The sequence below is a fragment of the Dipodomys merriami genome, unplaced genomic scaffold (genome assembly GCF_024711535.1).
Source record: "Dipodomys merriami isolate MVZ:Mamm:240054 unplaced genomic scaffold, mDipMer1.0.p SCAF_11, whole genome shotgun sequence".
Classification (NCBI taxonomy): Eukaryota; Metazoa; Chordata; class Mammalia; order Rodentia; family Heteromyidae; genus Dipodomys; species Dipodomys merriami.
The window spans coordinates 29,171,101-29,191,412 of record NW_027202382.1 but is presented as its reverse complement, the minus strand read 5'-3'; the positions used below and the strand labels follow the sequence as shown (position 1 = coordinate 29,191,412).

General features: G+C 44.9%; 1 protein-coding gene across 4 annotated transcripts; it reads left to right on the top strand.

Annotated features, from left to right (window-relative positions):
- The first annotated feature begins 1,256 nt into the window (after positions 1-1,256).
- Wdr31 (WD repeat domain 31) lies at positions 1,257-19,287 on the top strand. 4 transcript variants are annotated; one of them, XM_070011969.1, is made up of 11 exons: positions 1,257-1,339; positions 6,640-6,732; positions 8,890-9,030; positions 9,894-10,023; positions 11,891-11,965; positions 13,173-13,317; positions 13,414-13,514; positions 14,665-14,732; positions 15,616-15,757; positions 15,978-16,140; positions 17,107-19,287. In XM_070011969.1, the coding sequence occupies exons 3-11, from the start codon at positions 8,918-8,920 to the stop codon at positions 17,265-17,267; spliced, it is 1,098 nt and encodes a 365-aa protein (XP_069868070.1). In that variant the 5' UTR covers positions 1,257-1,339; positions 6,640-6,732; positions 8,890-8,917; the 3' UTR covers positions 17,268-19,287. The 4 variants fall into 4 exon arrangements, with proteins under 4 accessions (XP_069868070.1, XP_069868054.1, XP_069868074.1 ...); XM_070011953.1 differs by having other exon boundaries at positions 9,891-10,023; XM_070011961.1 differs by lacking the exon at positions 1,257-1,339 and adding an exon at positions 5,627-5,697 and having other exon boundaries at positions 9,891-10,023.
- The last annotated feature ends 1,025 nt before the right edge of the window (positions 19,288-20,312 follow it).

Here is a 20,312-nt window from a genome sequence, read left to right as displayed (position 1 = left end):
ACAAAACTTGTAGGAAGAGTCTTCAATCTGAAATAAGATCAGTGTTTTAAGTGGCATAAGGGTATAGCCTAGTACCTGCCAGGGGTGTGGGGGTGGGGAGTCTCCCAATAACAGTCTACTAACTTAGAATGTAATGAATGCATCATCAAGGAAGGAACATCAGGAGCTAGAAAGGCTCCAACCAGAGTTGCTTCAAAGGAGATTCCCTCCCTGGGTTGGAAGATAGACCCAGTGGCCAGAATTGATATTTTGTAAAGACAAAACTTCTCTGGTCAAACCCACTGCCCATAGTCACCCAACTGTCAGAGATTTTACAAATCCCTTCTACTGGGAGATCTACCTATTGAAGGGGGGCCCTCTATCATAGTGTGAAAGAAATGTTGGTTAGGAACCTATTCATTCACTCATTCAATTTCCTTTTTATGTATGTGCCAACATGGGGCTTGAACTCAGGGCCTGGTCACTGTGCCTTAGCTTTTTTTTGCCCAAGGCTGGTCCTTTACCACTTGAGCCACAGCACCATTTCTAGCTTTTTTTTTTTTTTCTGGTTAATTGGAGACAAGAATTTCTTGGACTTTTCCTGCTTGGGCTGGCTTCGAACTGAGATTCTCAGATCTCAGCCTTCTGAGTAGTTACGAGGACAGGTGTGAGCTACCTGTCCTTAGCTATTGAAAAAAAAAACACAACTTTTTTTCAATAAGCCCCTATTAAATGATCAGACCCCCAACCAGCCTCATGCTGTGTGCATCAGAGTCGAGAGGAGTAGACTCTAGTCTGGAAGCGATGCAACTGGAGTTGCCCAAACTTATAGTTACTGTTAGTTTATCTTCCCACTTGGATGAGCTCAAAAGATGCGCACAATTTCTTGCCACAACACCAGGCTGTCACAGTTTGTTGGAAAAAAGAAAAAATAGGAGAGTGGGGTGCTGAGGAAGTGTCCAAGAGAAAGATCTGGGGCAAATAAGGCAACACCTTCTTTTGGTAAGTGATGAGTTCAAAGTTGGGGCTTGTTACGCGCTTTGTCAGTGGCTCTTTCAGAGGCCCTGCTTTGCTCGGGTTATGTAAATTAGCCGGAGGCAAGATCCTGCGCACTGCCACTTTTACAGTAAGAACGGGTCGCCAGGTGCTTTCGGTTCCCGGTCCTTGGGAGACTTCCGGGAAGCGGTCCGGAACCTAAGTTCTGAGCCCTTGGGAGGCGCCCGGAGCCTTTTTGCGGGGACTCCCGCCCTAGCAACGCGCGCCTGGTTGCTGGGGGGCGGGAGGTTGGGCCGGCCGTGGAGGCTGCGGATGCCAGCTTCGCGTCCCCGCGGGCCTCGGCATCATCCCTGCCAGCCCACCGGTGGGTACGGAGCCGGAGGTGGCAGAAAGGGGAGCGACGGGGAGTTGGGGGCTCACCTAGTCGCGGCAGGGGGGGTTCCGAGCGTGTCGCCGGGCTGGGGGCTGCTGGCGGGGCGCGGGGCGCGGGCCGGGGCGAGGCCGGGCCCCCCCCCCCCCCCCGTGCTTGCACACAGCGGCTGCAGGGCGAATCGCGGACGGGGCGGGACGCGGTTCAGATCTGAAGAGCCACAAGGGGACACCTGCACACAGGCGGCCCCCAGCTCCGGGGACCGTGCGTGACTGCGGGCTTCGGCTCTCCCGTCCTCCGGGCCGGGGTCCCTCTTAACCCCATGTGGGCCCCGACGGCCTCCCGCGTGCGTCTCTCTGCCCGCGCGGTTGTGTCTGTCTGAGCATGGGCTTGGTTGTCTTGATCTCCGAGACGGTAGGCTAGAGGGGTGCAGAGAATGACTTGGGAAGAGAGGATGGGAAACGAGCGCTGGCAGGAAAAGGACCCGGGAAATAACGTTCCTGTCCACCCAGCTCTGCTTCTGTCACAACCCTTAACACAAGTCACGACTCTTTGGGTTCCATTTTTTTTTTTTTTTTTTTTTTTGTCACGGAACATGAAGGTTGGATATGTGTATCAAGGAATATCACTGTGGAAGGTTCAAAGAGTTCTCTGAGCTTATGTACAGAGTAACTCGTCGTAACCCGTGGTGTTACGTCAGGGTCTTTGGAAAGCAAATTTTGACAGAAATAGGTGCTGGGGTTCATCTAGAACAAACATGGACATCCTGAAAGGAAGTCTCTCAAGCCTTTCAGGGCTGAACTCTGAAATGAGATAGGGTGACTGAGCCCGCAGGAATGTTGTTGGATAGTTTCAAAAGGCCGTTGTAAAGTGGGACACCTGTGATTCTAGTTACTCAGGAGCTTAAGATCCGAGGATCATAGTTCAGAGCCACCTTTGGCAGGAAAAGTCTGTGAGACTCATTTTCAATTAGCCAGCAAAAAGCTGGAGTGAATCCGTGTCTCAAGTGGTAGAGCACCAGCTTTGAGCAAAAAAAAAAAAAAAAGCTCAGATTACAGTGCTCAGGTCACAAATTCAAGACCCAGGACTACCCCCCCTCCCAAGAAAAATAAACCAAGACCATTGTAGTTGAGTGTTGTGGTACATACCTGTAGTCCCAGCACTCAGAAGACTAAGGTAGGAGGATTGCCATTTTGAGGCTCTCTGTTTCTTTCTCTGTTTTTTGTTTTTTTTTTTTGCCAGTCCTGCGGCTTGAACTCAGGGCCTGGGCACTCTTTTGCTCAAGGCTAGCACTCAACCACTTTGAGCCACAGCACCACTTTCAGTTTTTCTGGTGGTTAATTGGAGATACAAGTCTCACAGACTTTCCTGCCGGGGCTAGGTTTGAACAGCGTTCCTCAGATCTCAGCCTCCTGAGTAGCTAGGATTACAGGCGTGAGCCACCAGCATCCGTCTTTGAGGCCATCTTGAACAACACAGTGAAATTCTGTCTCAAAACAGCAAAAAGAAAAATAAAAGAAACAAAAAGACCATTATGTCTGGTCCTTAAAAAGCTTTCTACTAATTCTTCATTTTTAGAATGCTGTTCATCCATTCAACAGCTAGTTGTCCCCTATCCATTCTTCCAGGCTATGCTCAGAACACTGACACAAAAGTGAATAAGACATTATCCTTCCTCTCAAGCACAGTCATAATATAAACAATGAAAAATAATGAAATACTGTTTTCATTTTTTAGTCTACTCATAATAAGAGCAGAGACATTAACCAGATTTTAAATTGCCTTGCTGTATAACATAATGAATTCTTAGCCTTAGTGTGATTCACCACTCTAAGAATATAAGGAGCTTCATTTTAACATCCTCTAGACTTGTGTATTCATTTGTACATGCTCTCTGTATATATTGTATGTTTATATATATATATGTAGTAAGACAGTATTAATACGCATGAATTTGCTGTATTGTGTTATTACTGTTAGTCTTGTAATTACACTAATAAACAATGTCAGTGTGAGTGTGTGTGTGTGTGTGTGTGTGTGTGTGTGTATGTGCCAGTCCTGGAGTTTGAATTCAAGGCCTTCGTATTGTTCCTGAGCTTTTTCTGCTCAAGGATAGCACTCTACCCCTTCAGCCACAGCTCTACCACTCCCGCCTCTCTCTTTTGGTGGTTGATTGGAGATAAGCATCTTAACAGACTTTCTTGTCCAGGCTGGCTTTGAATCCTCAGATCTCAGCCTCTTGAGTAGCTAGGATTACAGGTGTGAGCCACCAGTAACCAGCATGTTTTGTTTTTGAGCTACTATGTAGCTCAGACTGGCTTGAAACGTGCTATGTAGCCCAAGCTGGGCTTGAACTCTTGATTCTTTAGGCTCAGCCTCCCTTGTGCTGGTGATAATAGTAATGTATCACCATAGTGGACTCATAACTATCATAGATTATCAACAGTTTGTAGGTTGAACTTTTATCACTAGCTTTTGTAGAGGTTCAATGCCTTATGGCCAAGAGTAGGATTTGGAGTAATGGTGGGATTCAAGTTTCAGCTCTATGGCTTATTCTCAGTGTGACTTACATAAGGGAGTTATTTCATCTCTGTGCTTTACTGTTTTCATCTACTAAATGGTTATGGTGATTGTTTTAGAGGCTTAGGAAGATTAAATGAATAAATACAAAGCACTTAGAGGAGTTTCTGACTTAAGTGTTTTTTGTTTTTTATTTTGGTTGTGAGGTTTGAACGGCTGAGCCTGAATGCTGTTCCTCAGCTCTTTAGCTCAAGGCAAGCGCTCTACTACTTGATCCACAGTGTCACTTCTGATTTTCTGGTAGCTTATTGGAGATAAGAGTCTCACAGATTTTCCTTCCCTAGCTGGCTTTGAACTGTGATTCTCAGATCTCAGCCTCCTGAATAGCTAGGATTATAGGCATGTGCCACCAGCACCCAGCAAGTGCTTTTTTTTTTTTTTTTTTTTTGACAGCACTGGATTTTGAACTTAGGGCTTTGAGTTTACTAGGCAGGTATTCCACCACCTCAGACACTCCGTCAGTCCTTTTTGAGTTTAACATCTATGTGGGGGTGAGGAAGGGAGTCATGGGGCCTGAACTCTGGGCCTAGGCACTGTCCTTCAGCTCTTCAGCTCAAGGCTAGTGCTCTACCACTTGAGCCACAGCACCACTTCTGGTTTTTTCTGCTTATGTGGTGAAGAATCGAACCCAGGGTCTCATGCATGCAAGACAAATACTCTACCACTGAGCCACCTTCCCAGCCTGAGTTTAGCATCTTTGAGATAGAATTTCACCCCATGCTCAGGGCAGCCTGGACCAAGATCCTCCCATTTGTGTTTTCCATGTAGTGACAGGCATACACCACCATGCCCAACCATTGGTTGGAATGCACTCTTGTCCATTTTTGCCCAGTCTTTACTCAAATAATGACCCTCAAATAAGGATCTCTATCTCCCAAGTAGCTAGGATTATAAGTTTGAACCCATACTTTAAGTACTATTTTTAACGTTCACAGAGCTAGCAACAGAGTTATCACATTTTGCACTTATGAAGCTGAAAATTTAAAAGGCTCAGCAACTTGCCAAAGGCCACAGGAAAACTGTAATTTAGACTTAGCCCAAATTCAGATAATAATGCACTTTGGCAAATGTTATTCTCCCTCTCTGTTTTTTATTTCGGCTTGAGTCTGGGACTTGAACTCAATCCCTTATGCTTTCATTCATTGGCTAGTGCTCTATCAACTGAACCGTGCCTCCAATCCTAAGGGTTGGTTATTTCTCTTTTATTCAAATGTTATTCTCATTAATCTGTGCTACTTTTGATTTTCAAAATAAACTGTACAGGCAATCAATTATTAGAATTAATTGGACCCTAAGAGATGTTAAAAATGGAATAAAATTGTTGTGTTTAGATGTTTATAATGGGAGACTCTGTGCTAGAAATCAAGAGATCTACCTAGTTCTAATTTTGATCAAATAATGTTCGTGTGTTCTCCACACCTTTAAATGAAGAGTTTATATGTGATAATATGGAAAAAAAAATTCCACCTCAAGTTCTGTGATTCATACTTATTTAAGACAGAAGCAAGCCGGTGCTGGTGGTTCATGCCTGTAATCCTATCTACACAGGAGGCTGAGATCTGAAGATTGCGCTTCAAAGCCAGCCCAGGCAAGAAAGTCTGTGAGACTCTTATTTCCAATAACCTACTCAGAAAACCAGAAGTGCTGCTGTGGCTCAAGTGGTAGATCGCTAGCCGTGAGCTGAAGAGCTGAGGGACAGTGCCCACACCCAGAGTTCAAGCCCCATAACTGACAACCAACAACAACAAAAGACAAAAGCAGTAAACTCTGAAGTAAGCAGCTAACACTGCAGATTGTTGTTAGTAGTGGTCATGGGGCCTGAACTTAGCCTGGGAACTGTTCCTGAGTTTTTTTCCACTCAGCTAGTGCTCAACCACTTTGAGCCATAGCTCTTTCTGTTTTCTGGTGATTATTTGGAGATAAGAATCTCCAATTGTCAGAACTACAGTCCTCAGATCTCAGCCTCCTGAGTAGCTAAGATTACAGGTGTGAGCCACTGGCACCTGCCTAGATTCTTTTTTATTTTTTTTAATCATACCTTTGTTTTATAAGTGGTAGAGGGGCACTTATTGTGACATTCTGATACATCTCTACAATGTTTTACACCTCCATCTCACCTCCTAACACAGCAGATTCTTGATGAACAGAAGTACTATAATTTGAGCAAGATCAAGGTGTTTAATTTGCAAGAGCTCCTATTTTGTATATTTAACAAACAGCCAGGAGCACTGACTGCCTCACAACTGTAATCCTTGCTACTTGAAAATCTGAGATTGGGAGGATTGTGGTTCAAAGTCAACCTGGGAGGAAAGTTTGAAGTCTCTCAACTCAACTAATAAAAAGCTGTGTTAAAAGCAAAAATAGGATTGTGGTCTAATCTAGCCTAAAAGTAAGACTCTATTAGAAACTAATGAAAGCAAAAACAGGCTGGGGGAATGACTCACACGGTAGATGGCCTACATAAGACCCTAAGTTCAAACCCTAGTATCACAAAAGAAAGATGTATAATGAACACTATTTTTACTAGTAGAAATATGAAAATTACAATCTAGGAATGTTGTAAATTTTTTCTATCTTTGAGTGGGAAAACCATCTTTTCAGTTAAACACAGACTGGGTATATAAAAACAAAGATTTATCTCTTGAATCTCTTCAGGGCACACACGTGCTTAACCAGGGAAGAGATTAATGTAAACATCTTTTCACTAATTACAGAGATTAGGAAGTGGCTGCCTGAACTATTTTCCAAAGGATAAACATTACAGATTGAACACAGCAGCTCACTAAGAAGATCGTACTAACTTGGGGGTAAGTAGTTCTAAAGTTTCCTTTTCCTTAAACTCTCCCATGAGTACCCTTAACCTGGGCAATATAGCTTTCTGAAGATAGCAGCTAAGAATACAATCAGTCGTAAGCCCAGCCAATCCACTTATGGAGCAGTTGCCAGTGACCTAGATTCATGGACAGCCTCTGTCTTGAGTCTGTTTGGTGTGACAATTTTGATGGATTAAGCTGGCAGAAACTCTCTGTCTAGCTACAAACAACACTCACCCCAAGCTTTCTGGAAGTAACCCTGAAATTTGAGCATATCTGACAAAGACTCCTGGAACATCTGGACTAGAAGGCTTTGAGATTCTCTTCTTCTGAGAGCCACTTGAGGTACAAAGATAAATAATGACAGAATCTACTAAAAATCATGTTAGTGTCTTGCTGTGTTAGACAGGAAGGCTGAGGCCCAGGGTGGGGACTGGAGCCGCTCAAGGATGAGACAAAAATGAGGCAGTGCTGGGCCCAGAGCTCCGGCTGTTGTGCCACAGCCTGTATCCTTGCCCACCGCATTGTGTTTTTGTTCAGGTCCCCTACCCCTGTCAAGGATGTCAGTCCTGGCAAGTTCTCAAAATGTAAGCTGCACTTCTGGGAAACCCCATTTTTCAATGGTAGTGGTGTGAATGATATGTCTGCGTGATGAGTTTTCCCTGTGTTCTCATAGTAGACAGTTCTTGGAGCCAGGCTGGTCAAAACTCAAAGACATTTATCTCTCTGAGCTTCTTTAAGCAGACCTCCAGAAGTAGTGGCTGGGCATTCCACTTGTCTCCTCAGTCCTTCTGGATAACACAGGACCTTCAGTAGCTAAGATTTTCCCTAAACAGATTCTTCAGTGCCAGCAAATGTCTCTTCTTGGTGTATCACCATTCTTAGTGAACCAACAACTTGTTACATGCTTAGAAGGTGTTTCCTGAGTTAATGGAGAATATCTCAGAATCATTCTTTCTTCCTTTTAGTTCTAGCCTTGTTTGTTGATGGAGCCAATATAAGTAAATTGGAAGACAATTTGTATTTAGATATGTATCACCAAGTTATTAATTGCTAGATCAGTTAGAAAGAATGGTATTATGTTTTTGCAAATCCCTTTCATGTTTGGCTGAAATGGAACACAAGTTTTTTTCTTATCTGCTTCTACATTCCGTCTACTACCATATGTTGCTTGTGTTGAAGTATAAAAGAAAGTAAGAGTGAGGTGCCCATGGCTCATGCCTATAATCCTAGCTACTCAGGAGGCTGAGATCCTTGGATCATGGTTCAACGTCATCCCGGGTAGGAGAGTCTGTGAGACTCTCATCTCCTAAATTAAGCACCAAAAAAAGACAGAAGTAGAGTTATAGCTCAAGTGGTCTAGTACTAGCCTTGAGCAACAAAACTCAGAAGCAGTGCCCAGGACCTGAGTTCAAGCCCCAGGTCTAGCACAAAAAAAAGAAAAAGAAAAAAGAGATCTTGCAGACTCTCTAAAAGTCTCAGGAACCCTTACCCCTCTTTCTTTTCTTTCTTTCTTATTTTTGTATTGCAAGATCCTACCTGAGGGCTGGGAAGGTGGCTCAGTGGTAGAGCGCTTGCCTTGCATGCATGAGGCCCTGGGTTCGATTCCTCAGCACCACATAAGCAAAAAGGAAAAAGCCGGAAGTGGCGCTGTGGCTCAAGTGGTAGAGTGCTAGCCTTGAGCTGAAGAGCTGAGGGACAGTGCCCAGGCCCAGAGTTCAGGCCCCACAACCGGACCCAAAAAAAAAAAAAAAAAAAAAAGATCCTACCTGAAAAAAATAACTGAAACAAACAAAAAAAAGGGTCTGGGGGCATTTCTCAAGTGAAACTTAACAAGTAAGAACCTAGTTGCTTTTTCGGGTAGGATTTTGCAATTTTGCCTGGAGATCAATACTGGATTGTGATTCTCCTATCCGTGGCCTGTCCAAGGTCTGGCCTTGACAAAAAGCATGAGACCCTATCTGAAAAATAGCTAAAGTAAGAAAGGACCGGAGCCTTGGCTCAATTGAAAGAGGTCTTGCCTAGCAAGCACAAGCACTGTCAATTGACAGTGCTGCCAGAAATAATTTTTTTTTAAAGATTTAACCTAACCATACTACCATGCTGTGCCTAATAAATTTTACAATATGCTTTCTTCTCTTTACTAAACAGGGAACAGAAATTCTGGCAACTACAAGGAATGCTGCTACTCAGATGCCAACTGAAACAAGCTCCTCAGAAGGTTCCGGGTACACTCGGTGTTGTGATGGGGAAACTGCAGAGCAAACTCAAACACAGCACTTACAAGTACAGGTACAGCAATGCTGCCTGGGCAACTAACTCTTACCAAGCCCCATTCACATTCTCTTACATAATGAGTTTGTATAATGTAGCCTAGACCTCGTAGGGAGATCCTGTCTCAACAAGCAAACAAAGAAACAAACAAAAGAAAAACCCTCTACTAAAGGAAGAGAATGTGCAGAGCCACTGTTAATGACCTTCCCTTCCCCCAGTAGCTTGGTCTGCTTCCCTTGTGCATAGGAAATAGTGTCTGCTTCTTAGCTAGTGTCTACCCAGCACATGCAGGGGCCCTGCAGCTTTGGGATTTGTTTCTAGAATGAGTAAAGACTCTTGGGGAGTTCTCTCTTCCTTTTTTTCTTTTTTAATTTTTTTTATAGTATGAGGATTTGGATTCAGGGCTTTGGTCTTGGTAGGTAGGCACTATCACACTCTCTCCACACTTCTAGCCATTTTTATTTTGAATAGGGTCTTGTGCTTTTGCCTGGACCATTCTGGACTGTGATTTTTCTGTTTACACTTCCCAGATAGCTAAGGTGACAAGTATGTACACTGGGCTTTATTGGTTAAGGAGGAGTCTCAATGACTTTTTTGCCTGGGCTGACCTGAACTGTGATCCTTCCAAGTAGCTGGGACTGTAGGTGTGAGCCACTGTACCTGATCCAGGATTCCCTTTGATCAGATTTTAGTTACTCACTGGCCATTTTCAGAATGAATAATATGACAAAGTTGTCATGTCTCTTTACTCTTTTTCCTCTCCACCCCTCCCCCTTCCCCAGACTTCCCTGAATTGCTACCACCACCACCCTCCTCTGTCCCTTGTTGCTGTGTCCACTTTCAGACCTTGGGCTTCTCATTTTCTGTCCTCTCTGCAGCAGGTCTGATGGGATTATAGAAGAGAGAATACAAAGTAGAACTTTTCAAGAGTATAGCCCTGCTCATATGGATGCTGTCTCTGTGGTCGCTGCTCTGAACTCAGACCTTTGTGTCTCTGGGGGAAAAGATAAGGTGAGCTTTGCTGTGTCCCCAAGAAGCCAACTCACTACAGGAAGGAAAGATGCTTTGAGAGGAAAGCCTTTTCTGTTTACGTGGTACTGAGAAATCGAACCCAGGGCTTCATGTACACTAGGCAAGCACACTACCACTCCCAGCCTCAACTTTACATTTTTTAAATTTATTTTTTTTAATTTATTTTTTGTCAATTGTGGGGCTTGAACTCTGGGCCTGGGCACTGTCCCTCAGCTCTTCAGCTCAAGGCTAGAGCTCTACCACTTGAGCCACAGTGCCACTTCTGGCTTTTTCTGTGGTACTAAGGAATTGAACCCAGGGCCTCATGCATTCAAGGCAAGCACTCTACTACTGAGCCACTTTCCCAGCCTCTAAACTTCACATTTTTTGAACTTTAGTTTCAGTGTCTGTTCCATGAGGATCATAACCCCAATCTCTTATGGCCCCTGTAAGGATTAATTAAATGAGAGAACATACATAAGAGCCTTAACTCTTGGGGGGGAGGGGGAAGGCTGGGAAGGGATGTGAAGGGTAAACCAAAGGAGGAGGGTGCAATGCTTGGTAAGAAATGTACGCATTATCCTGCCCATGTAATTGTAACCCCTCTGTATAGTATGTTCACAAATTAAATTAAAAAAAAGAGCCTTAACTCTGTTCCAGGCCACCTGTATGCTTTTTATAACCACAGGCATTATTCCAACTAAGCTATTTTTATGACAACATGCAGACATATGAGTTGTTGGCAAAAGGCACTTTCTAGTCTCTTCTCTTTTGCCAGCGTCTACATTGGTGTTATACCATGATTCTTCCCTTGTAGGTTTTGGACTTGCCTCCCAGGGTCATTTTGAATCTGATCACTTTCACCCCTTCATATTAGGATCTAGCCAGTGCTTGCTGCTAGGATATTGGTAACAGATATGCTCATTGCTTTTGAAGTGAATCATACATTTCAGTAGTGTTTTAGAAATCTATAGCTTGCGTACTGTATTTTGCTTGTTCTAACTTTCAAACTCTGAACACATCAAATCAGGATACATTTATGTATTATAACTTAGTTGATACAGTTTGTCTTAACATTTATATCATCTAAGTCATAAGAAACTGATATTATGTCAAGTGCAACAGGACACTGTGGACACTGCAGAAAATGCTTTAAAATCAGAGAAATGCTTACAGTAAAATATTAAAGTACACCACTAGAAAAAGAATGGAGAGAGAAATTTTGACAGTGATTCTCTTTGGTAGATGAGATTATGTTGAAGTTTTTCAAATTAAAGAGATAATTTGTTCCATAGTCATGTGAATATTCTTGACAGTATTGAACTGTACGTTTAAAAATAGTTTAAATAGGGCTGGGAAGGTGGCTCAGTAGTAGAGTGTTTGCCTCGCATGCATGAGGCCCTGGGTTTGATTCCTCAGCACCACATAAGCAGAAAAAACCGGAAGTGGCACTGTGGCTCAAGTGATAGAGTGCTAGCCTTGAGTTGAAGAGCTGAGGGACAGTGCCCAGGCCCAGAGTTCAGGCTCCATGACCGACAAAAAAAAAAAAAAGTTTAAATAGTAAGCTGGTTACCAGTGGCTCATGCTTGTAATCCTAGCTACTCAGGAGGCTGAGATCTAAGGATCACAGTTTAAAGTCCCCATGAGACTCTTATCTCCAATTAGCCACCTGAAAACAGGGAGTGGAGGTGTGGCTCAAAGTGGTAGAATGGTAGCCTTGAAGAAAAGAGCTCATCAACAGCAAACCAGGTCCTGAGTTCAAGCCCCATGATTGGCCAAAAACAACAACTAAAAAAACTAAAAGAAAGTGCAGTATAGTAGCCTTAATAGAAAATGGAGGACTAAACCGTTTTCCTGACTCCTGCAGACTGTTGTGGCCTATAATTGGAAAACGGGAAATGTGGTGAAGAGGTTCAAAGGACATGAACGCGATGTCACCAAGGTAATTGTCAAACGACTATTCTGATGGGATCTGGAACTGAATAGAGATAGATAGCAGATACAAGAATGACTAAACACTCAGTGTCGAGGCAAACTGTGAAACTTTCTGCCTGACTCCAGAAAGAGTGGAGCATGGCATCAAACAAAAATGAAGTGTGGAAATCTATGCACACAGTGGAATATTATTCCGCCTCAGAAAAGCAATGACACTCTGGGTGTAGAATGAAATTGAGGTATCTCAGTGGTAGAATGCCTGCTAGCATGTGTGAGACTCTAGCCTCAGTCCCTAGCACTGCAAATGAATAAATGAATAAAACAAAAAGGAAGGGAGGAGAATAAAAGCAAGCAAGAAATGAAGAGAGGGAGGGGGACGGAAAGGAAGAGAGGGAGGGAGGGAAGAAGGAAGGAAGGAAGGAGGGAGGGAAGGAAGGAGGGAGGGAAGGAAAGTAGGAAAGGAGGGAGGGAGGGAGGGAAATTTCAGTACCTATTACTATGTGGTAAGTGCAGAGAGCACTATGCTTAGTGAGTGAAGCCAGGCAGGAGAGGACAAATACTGTATCACCCCTTTCCTGAGGTGCTAATAGCCCAGCTGAGAGAGAAAATAGAATGAAGTAGTAGTAACAGGCCAGGAAGAGGAGGATATAAGAGAGTTCTGGCTATAGTGAGAAAGGTGTAGAAATGTGTGATGGTGATAGTTGTATAACACTGAGAATGCACTTAATAGCCCTGAATTGTAACTTAGAATGCTTAAAATGGTAACTTTCATTACACACACACACACACACACACACACACACACACACACACACACACACACACACACACACACACACACACACACACACACACACACACACACACGCACACACGTATAAATAGAAACTGCCTCTTTGAAAACCAGGTGCAATGAAAGTGATTGCGACATAAAGTAATTGATGAGAGGAATACAGCAGAGCCGTGTGCTCCGTGTGCCACACTGTGCTCCACTTAGAACACAGAGAAGGAGAGAGCCTGGTGTGGAGGCAGTCTGAGGAGGTGGTAGAGGACATGGAGGGATGGGAGGGGTCTATAACACAGAATGGTGCACTTTCCATTCCTATTGCAAATTTAGGTATTATACTTAAAAAAATGGGAGGGATAGTAGTGATGTGATTTCACAGAACCGTGAGCACCCAGGCTATTTCCATTTTTACTTGTCTCCTGAGCAGGTAGCCATCATTCCCAAATCCACCCAGTTCTTCAGCGCCTCTCGAGACAGGATGGTCATGATGTGGGACCTGCATGGCACCTCACAGCCAACGCAGCAACTAAGTGGCCATGCCATGGTGGTCACCGGATTGGCTGTGAGCCCAGGTAAACAAAACATCTGTCTTCCTACTACTCCGGTACACCCCGAGCTCCCCAGCTAGTACCCTCTCACGGGCCGTCTTCTCACCTTTGCTCCCAAAGACTCATCACAGCTGTGTACTGGCTCACGAGACAACACCTTGCTGCTGTGGGACGTGGGGACCGGACAGTGTGTGGAGAGGGCATCTGTCTCCAGGAACCTGGTACGTGTTCAGGCCCTGGCTTCTGTGGTTAGCAGCGTGGGGTGGGGGTCCTGGCCTGGGAAATAGGTCAAGGGATGTTCAGTCAGGCTTCAGACTCACGTCCCAGTTTTAGTCCCATGAACTTCCTGTGAGGCCCTGGCCTCTCAGTATTGTTGGCTTAGATGGGCTCTTGAGTCTTCTGCTCTAGAGAATGATCTCATTGGATGATACTGGAATCTGAAATGCTATGCATTCATTCTGTTTTGTTTGTTTGTTTGTTTAAACTCAGGGCCTGGGCACTGTCCCTTAGCTTTTACTCAAGGCTTGTGCTCTGTCACCTGAGCCATAGTCTACTTCTGGCTTTGGTGATTAATTGGAGATAAGAGTCTCACAGATTTTCCTACCTGAGCTGGCTTTGAACGTTGATCCTCAGATCCTCAGCCTTCTAAGTAGCTAGGATTACAGGCATGAGCCACTGGTGGCCCATTCTTTATTCATCCTTGAAATACAAGTATTCCATTCTTGCTGTGGAATCCTTTCTAGGGGCTAGCTAGCTAGGGATGTTGTACTAGGAACCAAGATTAGTGATGAAGGACAGCTCCTTGTCTTTCAGGAGCTCCCAGATGACATGTACAGGGTAGCATATAAGGTGGCCCCTCTCCATGGAACATCATGTGGAAATGAGCATTACTTTTGCTGGGTGTATAAGTGGCTCTGGTTTTGAAGGCCAGTTGTTTTCTGGCAACAGACTAGTATAAATTGCACAGCCAGATCAGTCAGAGCTGACATCAAATCATGTGTTTGTATCGTTTTTTCGTTTTTTCTTTTGTGGTGCTGGGGACAAGGGTCAGAGCCTGGCACATAGTAGGCAAGCACTGAACATCTGATCTCACCACCAGCCCTAGTTTCAGACAGAATCTGTCACCAGCCACTCGCCACTTCCTGGGGTCACACACCAAAAGGCCAACCTTGAAGGCTCACATGCCTTTAAGAGCATAGAGCTGGCCCAGCTGCTACTACTGCTGCTGCTAACTAGCAAGACACCAGGAAGTTAAATTTACTGGTTTAGAATCTGTGAGGAAGGGGGAAGAGATGATGCTTAGTGCCGTTCACCAGATGATGCAGAGGACAAATTGGTGTGGAGAGGTGCTAAAGGTCTGGCTTTTTCCAGGTCACCCATTTGTGCTGGGTCCCCAGCGAGCCCTACATACTTCAGAGCTCCGAAGACAAAACCCTCAGGTGGGCTACTGAGCAGCAGTAGAGATGTTTCTGGTGAAGGTTTGTGGCTCCCATGCTCTCATGACTGCATGCACTCTGCTTCTCCTTGTGCCATGGACTTTCCAGAGCCTCCCACCCCCTAACCCTCACTAGTGCTTGGCCTCTGGTTTAGCCCCATGGTCTTCTGGGTCCATACTAGATGCCAGGAAAGTAGGTTAGAAAAAGGCCCACGTTCTGGATTGTTTTGAGATAGTTCCCATCGTGTTATGTGTCCACATTGATCTCAGGATCGATCAGTTGTCTGCACATCTCTCCTCTAAGGCTGCCTGACTACCTTTATTATGCCTGCATGGCTCCTGCATTTCTCAGCCATCCAGCCTCAGCCTCCATCCTCAAGAATCAGGGTTCATATCCACAACAGGGGTCAGTAATTCTTAGTGTGGAGAGTATGACTAAAAATCAGCATTTGGAACAGCTTCTATAAAAGTGTAAGAATGAGACAAGAGGCAAATCCCTCTTCTGTGGGCTCCATGGTCAAAGCAGGCCAAGGCCCATATCTGATTTTGGACTGATGATGCTATCTCACAATGAGTATATTTTTACACGTTCAATCACACAAAGAGCCTCTTGGACACTGAAGGCAACATCCCAAAGGACCACATTAACTTGTAAAATCAAACCCATGGTCCAAATTTCTATGAAGTGATCTCAAAGTTGAAAGAACTCAGATGTCATTCATTTGTTATTTACTGTCAGCCTCGGAGTTGTAGTGTTCAATCTGGTTTGTGCTGCTGTGTTCAGGTAGATCCAGACATTCCATTCTGACTTTCATGTTAGCAGGATATTACTGGTGAGTCTCAGTCAGGCTTACTAAAAAGCCATTTCCTGCCCTCATTTATTTCAGATTGTGGGACAGTCGGGGCCTGCAGGTAGCTCATATGTTTCCCACAAAGCAGCACATTCAGACCCACTGTGAAGTCAGCATGGATGGATACAAATGCATCTCCTGCAGCAACGGCTTTGGGGGTGAAGGCTGTGAAGCCACAGTAAGACATCATATGGGGTCACTGGGCCAATGAACAGGTGATATGCTAGCCAAAGGTAGAGAGTTTGCATAGCTGTCTGAGTAGGCAGCTGGAGAAACAGGTGGGCTGTGGGAGGATGCATGTTGCTGGATAAAGCAGGTATGAAATAGAGGAGCATGTGTGCATGAACTGCTTAACGTCATTACTTTTGCATGAGCTGGTCAATGTCATTTCTTTGCAGCTGTGGGACTTGAGGCAGACAAGAAACAGAATATGCGAGTATAAAGGGCATTTCCAGACAGTTGCATCCTGCGTCTTTCTACCAAGAAAATCGACCCTGATGCCCGTAGTTGCTACCTCATCCCATGACTCCAAGGTGAAGATTTGGAACCAAGATACCGGAGGTAAGGAGTCTGCTGTCATTGCTTCTCAAAAGACAGGAAGTAGCTGGGTGCTCATGCCTACAATTCTAGCTACTCTGGAGGCTGAGGATTATGGTTCAAAGCCAGCCAGGGCACAAAAGACTCTTATCTCTAATAAACTCAGAAAAACCAGGAAGTGATGCTGTGATCAAGTGGTAGATTGTGAGCCTTGAGCAAAAGAAGCTCAGGGACAATGCCCAGTCCCTGAATTCAACCCCAGAACCATCATTCCCCCCCCCACCAAAATAGAAAAGGGTACAAGAATTGCCACTTTCTTTTTTGGTGGTATTGGGGTTTGAACTTAGGGCTTTGCACCTGCTAGACAGGCTCTCTACCACTTGAGCTCTTTTTGAATTCTACCCCCAGCTTCTTTTGCTTTTCAGGTAGGGTTTTTGTTTTTTTGTTTTTGTTTTTGTCTAGGGCTGAACTGTAGTCCTCCTGTTTATGCTTCTCATGGGCATACAATTTTGCGTCTAGCTTATTGATTGAGATTGAGTCTCACTAACTTTTTGCCTGGGTTGCCCTTGGACTTCTGTACTCTTGTACAGAACTTCTGGCCCCAGTTATGCAAGAACATACTTCTTGGTGGCAAAGATCCTGTTTAGCTTGATGCCATTCTCTACAAGTTAGATTTCTCCATTGTGTGGAAGCAGTGGGGCTTTCTCCTGGCTGAGATAGCCATAGCACATGCTCTATTCCTGCAGTGCTCGTGAGGACATCATGTCTCATGTATAGTCGCATGCTGCATGGCATTTCAGCCACTGCCAGGCCACATGTACAATGATCAGGTGTATAGTGGCCTGGCCTGTCTAGGCATGTGTAAGTGTATGCTATGATGTTGTCCATTGATACAGTTCCCTGATGATGCTGTTCCTTTGGGAATGGTTAAACATTACGTGACTGGATGGTGCTCTTGGCCTAACCTGCTGGTGCCCCTTACTCCCTCAGCATGCCTTTTCACCTTGTCTCTGGATGGATCGGGACCTCTGACCTCCATGGCTGTTGGTGATACCAGCTTCTTGTTATGTGCAAGCTTCCACAGAGGAATTCACCTACTCAAAATGAGCCATGGCCAGGCACTTGAACTGCAGGATGTGGCAGCATTCTAAAGCCAAGAGACACTCACTGGACAATAGCAAACTGTGGCCCTCTTTCCTCTGTGTGGCTTTTGTTTCCCACATTATCTCAGGGGAGTGGAATGAAGGGCTTGGGCTCTTTCTTAGGTCACTGAGAAGGTAGATCAGTGGGCTGGGAATGTGGCTTAGTGGTAGAGTGCTTGCCTAGCATGCATGAAGCCCTGAGTTCAATTCCTTAGTACTGTGTAAACAGAAAAAGCCAGAAGTGGTACTGTGGCTCAAGTGGTAGGGTGCTAGCCTTGAGCAAAAGAAGCTCAGGGACAGTGCCTAGGCCCTAAGTTAAAGTTCCAGAACTGGCAAAAAAAAAAAAAGAAAAAAGAAAAGAAAAGAAAAAAAGAAGGTGGATCCCTGTTCAGAGTCAATTTAAGTCCCATGGTTCAAAATCAGATTTAGAAAAAGGGACGAAAATAATTTCTCTGAGTTAAATCCAGTGAGCTTTTGGGACTCGTCTTCAACTGAGTATCCCATTATGATGAGCTGGAAGTATGGTTGTGGTAGGCCTCTGTCTGTGAGAATAAAATATGAGTTGTCAGTGAGCTGGCCTCTCCCTGGCTTCACCAAAGGGAAAGCCAGCAGGGACAGAAAGTATGCTTCCAATGCCTGAGAAGTGATGGAGATAAAACAGGACAGTGCTGCTCCAGAGAGAAAGTACACATGGACACAGACACAGGAGCTCCAGCCATTGCTGCTCAGCTACATTAGGAAGGGAGGGAGAAGGGAAAACCCCGCCTGTCTCCCCACTCCCTGGGTGCTTGCAAAGGAGCCCTGAGCTCCACGGCCAGCTCTGGGACACTGCCCAGAGCCCTAAGTTGTCACACCTGTTCCATGAATAAGAGACCAGAGACCCAGAGGTTCAGAAATGAGGCTGAGAAACTTTAACTTTCAATTTGAATATTTTTATGTGGTTTTACATCAAATATATGTATAGGTATGTGTATAAATATACACACAAAAATATAAATTCTTGGGAGTGGCCAGCCTGAGGCAAAGGCAGCATCTCTGCAATGCAGGACATAGAGGAGAATTTGGAGGATCAAGTGCCCTTCAGTGAGGAGGCCAGGGTCCTTAGGTCTCAGAACCCTGTTTCTTTTTCCCTTTTCTTTCTCTTGTTCTCTCTCTCTCTCTCTCTCTCTCTCTCTCTCTCTCTCCCTCCCTCCCTCCCTCCCTCCCTCCCTCCCTCCCTCCCTCCCTCCCCCCCTTCTTTTTTTTCATGGGGCCTGAACTCTGGGCCTGGACACTACACTGTCCCTTAGCTCTTCAGCTCAAGGCCAGTGCTCTACCACTTGAGCCACAGTGCTACTTCTGGCTTTTTCTGCTTATGTGATGTTGAGGAATCGAACCCAGGGCCTCATGCATGCAAGGCAAGCACACTACAACGGAGCCACCTTCCCAGCCCCTGTCCTCTCTCTTCTCTCTCTTCTCATTACCCCCCCTTCCTACCCCCCCTCTACCAGGGTTAACTCAGGGCCTTAAATTCTCACTAGGATTTTTCTGCTCAAAGCCCATTTTCTTCTAGGGAAAATGGAGTTGTTCCTGCATTCAGATGAGACCCACAATAAAGACAAGAGTCCTGTGCTCTTCCCTTCTTGATGAATACCAGCCAAAGAGTTTGCCTTTGTCTTTTCTGGCCATGCCTGTCCCTGATAGCAGTGGCTGACAGCCGTGGCCCTGTCCCTTCACCCCTCCCCAGGCTGCCTCCCATACTGGGAATAAAATCTGTGCTTAAGCTAGTGCTGTGTCTGGCCCGAGTTCGAAGCTCCACAGTTCTATGTAGCTGAGTGACTCGGGAAAATTATGCAATATTATTTCCTCAGTGTAGCTCACTGCCTGTGGCCTGCTGTGAGGACCAGACAGACTGAATCAAATATTGGGCAAGCAAGTAGGTGCTGACGTGAATGAGTAGGTGCTGACAGGTGTCACTGGTAGCTGTCATCATTTATTTTCTCTTGTCCAGACTCGATGCTCTTTTCCACAATAAATGTATATAATCCTTTTTCCATTCCTCTTACATCCTGTGTTCTAACCCACTAGTCATTTGATTCTGTAAGTTATGATATTCATGAGATGGGAGAGAAAGTTATTTCCTTGAACACCTACAGAGAGCCAAACATGATCCTCCTGACAATCTCCAGTTATTTCATAGACAAGGTAGTTGAGGCCCAGAGACCTACACTCTTCCTTATCACCCACGTAGAAAGAGAAGAGGTAAAGAGGGAGAGGAAGAACTGAGATTTAAATCTGATTCAGATCTGGAACATTTCCTCTACCCCTTTGTGCCTGATGTCACACAGCTTTTATATTTGTCTTAGAATTCCATACACTAGCCGGGCGCTGGTGGCTCAAGCCTGTAATCCTAGCTACTCAGGAGGCTGAGATCTGAGGATCGAGGTTCAAAGCCAGCCCGGGCAGGAAAGACCGTGAGACTCCTATCTCCAGTAACCCACCAGAAAACCAGAAGTGGCGCTGTAGCTCAAGTGGTAGAGCTCTTGCCTTGAGCTGAAGAGCTGAGAGACAGCGCCCAGGCCCAGAGTTTAAGCCCCACGACTGACAAAAAAAAAAAAAAAAAAAAAAAGAATTCCATACACCATGACATTGTTTTTGGATCTTGGAGACTAATTCCTTTTTTCTTTTTGTTTTCTATTTTGGTGCCAATACTGAGGCTTGAACCCAGGACCTCGCACTCACACTTGGCTTTTTTTTCCCCTCAAGACTGGCACTCTACCATTTGAGCTCCTTTCAGCTTTTTAGTGGCTAATTGGAAATAAGAGCCTCATGAACTGTCCTGCCTGGCTAGCTTCGACCCACATGATCCTCAAATCTCAGCCTCTGAGAAACTAAGATTACAAGTGTGAGCCTGTAATCTTCCCTAGTCTTTGCCTCATCCACAGCGTCTGCCACTGCACTCAACTTAAGCTGCTCTTTAATAACTATCTCCAAGGTGAACAAGTGGCACACTACTTTGGAGACAGGTAGATTATGAGTTAAAGGCCTGTCCAGGCAGTTACAGAGCCCTATCTC

Bases quoted from the DNA above. Each gene is read 5' to 3' on its own strand.
- Wdr31 (XM_070011953.1), top strand. From the start codon at position 8,918: ATGCTGCTACTCAGATGCCAACTGAAACAAGCTCCTCAGAAGGTTCCG. The intron at 10,024-11,890 runs GTGAGCTTTGCT...TGACTCCTGCAG, and splicing joins TCTCTGGGGGAAAAGATAAG to ACTGTTGTGGCCTATAATTG. The intron at 15,758-15,977 runs GTAAGACATCAT...ATTTCTTTGCAG, and splicing joins GTGAAGGCTGTGAAGCCACA to CTGTGGGACTTGAGGCAGAC.